Below are 8483 nucleotides of genomic sequence, written 5' to 3'. Positions count from 1 at the left end.
TTCGCCACTCACACCACTGGTCCTGTAGGGCTCATCCGCCCTGGATTCCCTGTATTTTCAGTTCCTATCTGTACCAGTGTACATCCTTGAAAAGGGATTTATAGACTAGTTCCAGACTTATGGACTTGATCTAGACTGGGCTGGGATGTTTTCTTGATATATAATTGCATCTCTAATCAATCCAGCCTAACACAAAAATGGAATTTTCCCACGAACATTTTGAAGTTCTCTCATATAGTTGTTACTGGGCATTTCTATCTAACGTTGTACTCAGTGATATGATGGTAGCTTCAAATCCATTAAAGGGGGGGTATTTATACCATAAACATTGGCAAATACTACCAACCAGGGCTTTTATTTTTTCTTTCTGAAGAGCAACTGTTAAAAACATAAGTTTTATCACTGAACATATGAGGGGGTACCTCCCTTAAAAACAGAATTTTTTCCCCAAAGGTTTGTAATTACATTGTTTTTACAAAACTGCCTTATCACCTGTAGTAGTTATATACTAATCTGTTGTCAATTTGAGAGGTTTATGAGTGAAGGGGTGGAATCTGGCCTGTCAATCAGGATATAGCCAATGAGGCCTCTATGTGGGCATGGCCTTTTCCTGAGGATTCTGGGAACTCCTATATTTCCCCCTTGGAGACAGAGACATTCTGCTCACTTCCGGAGAGACACTGGACTGACAAGACACATGGCTCTATGTTGATAGAACCCATGCCTTGGAGCTGGAGAAGCCATGTGGAGACCGCTGCCAGCGCTGAGATGCTCACACTGCCACTGGATCCACAAGCTTTTCAACCCACTGGCCTGTGATCTTCCTGCATTCAGCATCATTGCATGTGTTTCATGAGTCAGAAGATGACTTTATAGATTGATATCAGACATATGGGCTAGTATCAGACTTCTGGACTTGATCGTGACTGGGCTGTTTTCTCAATATTCAATTGCTCTTGTATATAGACTTCTTTCTTATACACATATGCATGTTTATGAATTTGTTTCTCTACTCAACCCAGACTAACACATTACCTTCAAAGTACTCTCCATTACACTTACTACATTTGTCAACTATGCCATGTCATTCTTAGAAACATTTTTCAAACTCATCTGTTTGGCTCTGTTTGGTTAACTGACAGATTTCCTCATTTTTTTCCTTCACCTCTTCTACATCATCAAATCACTGTCCCTTCATTCGTGAAAAACACATGAAGTCCCACCGAGCAAGGTCAGGTGAATAAGGTTCACAGGGCAAGAGTAGCATGCTGGGTTTTTTTGTTGTTGTTTTGCCAAAAACTGGTACACTGAGATGATGTGTGAGCAGGTGCATTGTCATGGTGGCAAAACCAGCCCCCAGTTTGGCACAAAGCAAGCCTTTTTTGTCATACACTGTTACACAATCTTTTTAGAACTTCTAAATAGAAAGCTTGATTAATAGTCTGACCTTGTGGAACAAGCTCCACATGCACTATCCCTCTCAAATAAAATAAAAAACAACCAAATGAGCATAGTCTTGTGCTTTGATTTCACTTGGAGAGCTTTTTTGGGGTGAGGCGACAACGGCATCTTCCACTGGCTTGATGGATGTTTGCTTTGGTGTTGTAAGAATGCCTCCATGCCTCCTTACCTTGGAAAAAAGTCTGGGACCTTCAGAGCTGTTCTTTCGAAGCACGGCATGTTTCCACTCAACACTCTTTTTTTCCTGCTCAGTCAGAAATTCCTGAGGCACAAATTTCTCAGTGACCCTTCCCATTCCCAAATCTTCCATTAAAATTCACTGAACCGAGCTCCAACAGAGTCCAAATAGCTTCCCTACCTCTTCAATGGTCCATTGTCAGTCTTCCAGTGCAAGTGCCTGAAGTTTGTAGACATTTTAGTCTATTCGGGAAGTTGATGGACGTCCAGAATGAGGTTTGTCATCAATCGACATTCCACCTTTTTTGAAACGAGAAAACCATTCATACACTTGAGTTTTTCCCACAATGCTGTCTTTGTAAGCTGTGTTCAACATCACAACAGCTTCTGCAGTATTTTTCCTGAGCAGCAAATAAAATTTCACAGTCACATGCTGTTTCCTTCAATTGGCTATCAAAAAAACGAGGTTCGAGAGAAACTGCTTTTACGAAAAAATTCACTGTGACCAGAGAACCTTCCCAGGAGATGCCACTGGGTGCACTAATTCAGAGCAAGTTGCCGTATGCTCTCACAGTGGGAAAAATGCACTCTACAAAATCTCCACCCAACAAAGATTTTTTTTTCTGTTTTGGGGGGTACTCCCTCATATGTGCCATGCAGAAGAATATAGGCTTTTACATAGAGAAGAGACATGAGAGCTTCTTTGAGTGAAAGAAAAGGAGACACTTTAATTTGAATTTACTTGTGTAACCTGGGTACTGGTGCCTTGTTTATTTCAAGAAGACTGTAGGTAAGATGTATGTGTTAGTCTGGGTATTTTAGAGAAACAAATCCACAGAAACTCACGTACAAGAGAGAGTTTTATATCAAGGTGAAGTGCACATCAAGAAAACATCCCCACTCAGGGCTGCCCAAGTCGACAAGTCCAACATTAACCCATATGTCCAACACCAATCCACAAAGTCCTCCTCCATCTCACAAAACACACACTATGATGCCGACTGCAGGAGGAAAGCCAAATCAGTAAACACCTGAGCACCTAGGGAAAGGAGAGCCAAAAATCAAAGGGATATTCCCCCCAAAGGCACATTGGGGTTATTTATTTATTTTTAAATGTCTGCATTTTTCTAGATATGTTCCCTGAATATACCAAGGTATCCATTTTTTTCAACAAACGAAATCATAAAAAATATGGAAGTTGGACACACTCATTTTGGGAACGGTCTCGGGGAGCATTGCGTGAAAAGTAACGCTCTCCTGGCTCCACCTCTCCATGCTGGATACCATTCAGCTTTGCCAGAGCGCCTTCCTCCTGGGCTCTGCCTGGTGTCTAGAAGGGCCTCGAAGGCTCAGAGGAAACAGCAGAGGAATATGTTTTGTCATCTCACTGGGCCTTCCCTTCCCTCAACATCTGCCCCACCCCTTCCCATCACATATGCTCAAACAGTGGAGTGTTGTCAATTTTTTTTCAACTGCACATACTCCATAGGATAATGCATACAGGAAGTGCTTGAATATATAGATGTTGTGTGTGTGTGTTTTAAGAGTTTTGGGGAAAAGCAGGAAAAGTATCAGGAAAATTAACAAGGTACTAGAATGTACTAGATCTCTCATAGATCCAAATTTATTTCAAATGTTTACATTAACTTCTACCAAACTAGGTGAAATGTTAAATAGCGTCTCCATCTCTAGATTACCAAGGGCTCTTTTTAAAGCCCTGACCGTTTGCTTTGACTTGATGGAAGTGGGTTTGGTTTGGGGTCTGACCACTTGACAGGATTCCCTAACAGCGACCATCCAGCACAGAACCTTAGGGTTGGGAAGGGCAAGCTCAGCTCAGCTTGAGGCGGCCCCTCCACTTAGGACCGTCCGTCTCTCCCTGGACTGGACAGGATAAAAATAAGAGCTAAAAGGGAGCACCTCCGATGCCTTAGAACAGCAGTTCTCAACCCGGGGATCCAACAACCCTTTCACAGGGGTCACCCAACTCATAACAGTAGCAAAATGACAGTGATGAAGTAGCAATGAAAATAATCTTGTGATTGGGGGTGGGGGTGTCACCACAACACGAGGAACTGTATTAAAGGGTTGCGGCATTAGGAAGGTTCAGAACCACTGCCTTAGATGCTGCTTCTGTGCGTAGCCTATTTAATCTTTACCCCCTACTCTGTAGGTCTGTATTCGCTGTTTTGTAGATGGGGAAAGGAAGCTAGGGAAGGTCAAGTAAATTGCTGAATCACAAAGCTGTCTCTGCCATTAACCCTTATCCTATATAATGTCGTTATTCTAACAATGCTTAACCCTAGAACCCTCAAAGTCAGGGCTCTTCCTCAACTTCTTATGCATAGCAGTGTCTGGCAGAATAGACCACTAGACTTCTTGAAGGAAAGGACACAGATCATTCTACTCTGCACCAGGCACTGTGTATACCGATTCATGGATTACCTTGCAAGTGATTTTTGTCCAGTGTGAAAGAATCGGATACACTGTGCTTCTATTGTGTTGTAGGGCATGCACCAGTTTTATTTCTGGGTTAGGGATCTCCAAGGATATGCCTCGTTTGATTTGCCCGCACTCAGCACACATGGCTCGGATTCACGAGTGCTCGAAGCCACCAGTGGCTCCGTGGGAGAAAAATCTGACAATCTGCCTCTGTGACAATGATGGCCTAGAAAATCAAGAGGCAGTTTCTACTCTGCTACATGGGGTCGCCATGGATCAAAAATAGAATTGATAGCACCTCCCGTCACAATGTGCAAAGCTGAAAGGATACAAACAAAACTCAGCCAAGGAAAAAGGTGCAAAGTCCAGGGAAACTAGCCGGAAGCTTCCAAGAATCCTGTCCCCGTGGTCACACAGAATGCCCTTCATTGCCCCAGCAACGGGTTGTGACATGGGAAACGCTGCCAACCACCGAAGGTCATTAGACTCGGTGCCCAGGATTTCTACTGGGGACTGGTCACATAGGCCCATTTGGCACACAATACAAAGCTGGTGTGCAGCACAGACTAGTTTAAAACTGGCATCTCTCAGTTCCAGGAATGGTGTAACCCTCCTGAAAGACAAGTTCGTAGATGCCAGCCAAGGGGCACTCTTGCATGCAGGCTGTCCTGAGGTCAGTCAGGTCTGTTGTAGGACTCTGTTCTGCACAGTATCGAGCCTTGCCGAGCTTTCTTCAAGGCCTAGACTACTTGTTGACTTCTCATTTGAACCCTTTTTACCACCCTGTTGAAGCCTACATTCACCAGTTAAACAAGTCTTTCCTATGTGCTCAATTGTATATGAAATAATGTTTAACTCTAACAGACATGAACTAAGCAGAATAATTTGTCAAAGCTAAAAAACCCACCAACTCAATATCAAGGTTGACTATTGCAAATATTTTGGTTATTAAAAAAAATTGCCTTTCATATTTTCTTACTGATTTCTCCACACTTCAGAATGCCCCGAGGTACCAATCATTTGGCTATTGATATATTTAGAGTACATATTAAAAAAGCAAACTTTCTGCAGATAGGCAATATGTAGATACATTTACTCTTTAGTTTTATCAACCAGAATATAAAATTTCCCGCCAAGATTAAAATTTATTTATATATGACAAATATTTTAAATGATAAAATGAGAAACCAATTGCTGTTGAGTGAATTCTGACCCATGGTGACCCGCATCTATCCGATGAGAGCTGTTCTCTACAGGAATCTCAATGATTAGTTTTGCATTAGTAAATCACCAGGTCTTTCTTCCAAGGTGCCTCTGGGTAGTTTTGAACTACCAACCTTTTGGTTAGCAACACGCAGGGACTCCTTACTAATGACACATCTCCTTACATCACTGTAAAGGTTTTGAGTTAATAGAATCTTGATCCTAACTTCAAATGTAACAAGTAATAGTAACTTATGTAACAAGTAATACGTACCATAAAGTAACACTATTTTTTGAACTTTATTATTGTCAGATATTGCTCTAACCATTTAATATTTTTTCAATAAGCATTTTTTGTGCTGTATTTTGTGTATTTTAAAATCAAGATGTAATTTTAGAAATTCCCATACATAGTGTACCGAAAACAGAAACTAAGAATCCAAGCTTTATGGGCAATTCTAAGAAGAGGGCACAATGAAGAGTGGGCACAGCTAGCTTGTATTTCAGGAAAGCAAACATCTTCGGTTTGAAAAATGGGAACATTTTAATAAAAAAAAGAATTAAGCACTGAAGGAGAAATTTATTACTAAATAACAGCTGGTGCTTTCTTCAAATTTGTACCATTTGTGCAAAAACATCATTACATAAATGTTCAAGTGATATTTACATAATACAGGTAAGGAGGAAAAAATATTCCCTCTCTCGCTTCTGATCTGTAACAGTTTGCAAGCTAACTAAGAATGGGGTTCTAGCCAACTACACAATAAAGTATTTTTTTATGCCATAACATAATTCAAGATGCCGTGGTAAGCTTATCAATTAAGTCGTCAATAGTATAAACAATAAGCTGGATGTCCGCCTTCTCCTTCATCCGGTGGTCACTCTCTTTTCGGAGGATAATATCCACATCTGTGCTGAGCACTCGGTCAGCAACCTGCATGGAGGTCTGCCAAGGCACAAGGTCATCCTTCATGCCGTGGAGCAAGCGTATGGGGCAGACCACAGGGATGGGGCTGTGTAGCAAGCAGTGGTGCTTTGCTTCTTTAAGGAAACTGTACCGAAGGCAATAGACTCCTTCTTCGCTGTACTTAGTTGGTATTGACCACTCTCCTTTGATCTCTATTTCCTTTTTCGTCTATCAGGGAAAACAGAGGGGAGAGAAAGTATGCAATATTAACACCCAGGCTGTCTTTTTCCTTGAGGGAGAAGGAAGTTTTCATTAGCTGTGTGACTCACAAAGAGCCCTACAGATTAAACAAACAACCCCCTGTCCTGTCCCTTTCTCATGGTCGATAGATTGGACTGTTGTGATTACTGGCTGAGGTTTGGAAGCAGATTAGAGTCCTAGTCCGGAAGCTCAGCTGAAACCTATTCAGCAGAGAAGTCAAGTACAAGGTTCAATGGTCAGAAATGAAACTGAGTCTCCAGCACAAAAGATGGAGAGGGTAACAGTGACTGGCCCCAGAGGAAGGAAGGATATTAATTTTTTAAGAAGAGGAAGAAAGAAAAATGTAACAATACATTATCAATAAATGAATATTTACTATAAGCTAGATGTTGTGACTGGAACATGTATTTTCTCATTAGAGCAGTGGTTCTCAACCTTCCTAATGCCATGACCCTTTAATCCAGTTCCTCATGTTGTGGTGACCCCCCAACCATAAAATTATTTGTGTTGCTACTTCATCACTGTAATTTTGCTACCGGTATGAATTGGGCGACCCCTGTAAAAGGGTCATTCGACCCCCAAAGGGGTTACGACCCACAGGTTAACAACTGTTGCAGTAGAGCCTTATAATAATTGTTATTCCATTTTTATAAGAGGAAATAAAGATTTAGAAAAGCGAAATATCATAGTCAAAGTTCAAAGCTAGCAACGGTTGTGGCTGGGACTCAACTCCGATCTCTCTAACTTCTTATTGGAGTGGATCAGATACTGTTCCAGCCTAACTAAATGGCAAAAGAGAAGGGCAGAAAGTAAAGCGCGTTCTCGGAATCGGTTCAGCTATCATTCGTACTTATATAAAATCAAGTATCGAATTAAAAATTATTTCAATTTCAAAATCGTAGAAAACTAAGTGCCCCTATAGGGGAAATAAGTGAAGAGGTGAGGAAAGGAGTGGGGAGGATCAAGTATTGAGCTAAAAATAAAAAATAAGACACTGGCTCATATGGGACAATCACATGGATATCAATGTGACTCCAGGCTGAATGATAAGTTAGGGCTTTTACCTTCTAAATCTTATAGAATGAGAAAAAGTGTTTTGTTTTGGATGATACATCTTTCAGTATTTCCTGAAAACTGAACAACCCGACTAATTCTACATTTATTAGCTTAAAACATTGAGTACACTTTGATATTTGATGAATTCCTTTATGTTAGATCATAATTTATTCCAAATGACCTATTTCATAAGCAAAAGAGTAACATATGAGAAAATAATGGGAAATAAAGACTCACAGAAGAGAGAAATCACTCACACTACTACCATGGGGGTACAGTTACTGTTAGTGTCCTGGCTTACTTCCCTCATTTGTATACAAGTATTTGGTTTTTTTAACATAAAAAAATATAAAAACATACCGTACTTACATTCATATGCAATTTTTGGTGCCAATTTATTAATTGAGTACACTTGTCTGTGGTTTTAAAAATTCTCTGAAAAGTTGTTAAAGGCAGCTCACAGTTCCCTGAAACGACTCTAAGATAACTAACCATTCCCATTGCTGGTGGATACTTCCACAAGCACCCTGAGTGTAAAGGGCTCCTGTATGCTATCAATTCTTTGGAAAGGTCACAAGAACCTGAGCTAACAAATCAAGCTTTAAAGCACTTGGAAGCATATAATATGCAGGGCATTTCTGACGAGACTCAGCTCTGCTCACATTGAGTCCTGGTGGCAGAGCAGGTAATAAGTGGCTAATCCCAAGGTCAGGTGTTCACTCTGTGGGAGAAAGATGAGGCTGTCTGCTTCAGTAAAGTGTGCGATTATGGAAAGCTCAGAGGCAAGTTCTATTCTGTCCCACAGAGTCCCTGAGCGTTGGGATTGGTTTGGATTATCCTCATACTGCTACTTGTTTCTGAATTTGAGTAATTTTCAGTGATTAGAACTTATTTTCACTAATTATTAGTTTAAGTGGAATCAATGCTATTAGTCAAGCATGGAATTAAAAACAGTTGCATTTTAAGCCCCCCCCCC

At 40.9% G+C, this 8483-nt stretch overlaps 1 protein-coding gene across 1 annotated transcript in view; it reads right to left on the bottom strand.

Moving 5' to 3' along the window:
• Positions 1-5564: 5564 nt before the first annotated feature.
• Positions 5565-8483, bottom strand: part of ABHD10 (abhydrolase domain containing 10, depalmitoylase) — a 22338-nt gene continuing 19419 nt past the window's right edge. Inside the window, exon 5 of the mRNA XM_045286201.1 lies at positions 5565-6418. Within this exon, the coding sequence (XP_045142136.1) occupies positions 6077-6418 (342 nt within the window). The 3' untranslated portion in view covers positions 5565-6076. The remainder of the gene's footprint in view (positions 6419-8483) is intronic.

Source organism: Echinops telfairi, unplaced genomic scaffold (assembly GCF_000313985.2).
Source record: "Echinops telfairi isolate 266 unplaced genomic scaffold, ASM31398v2 ScPeMD7_6;HRSCAF=24_0, whole genome shotgun sequence".
Lineage (NCBI taxonomy): Eukaryota > Metazoa > Chordata > Mammalia > Afrosoricida > Tenrecidae > Echinops > Echinops telfairi.
This window is presented reverse-complemented; position numbering and strand designations above follow the sequence as displayed.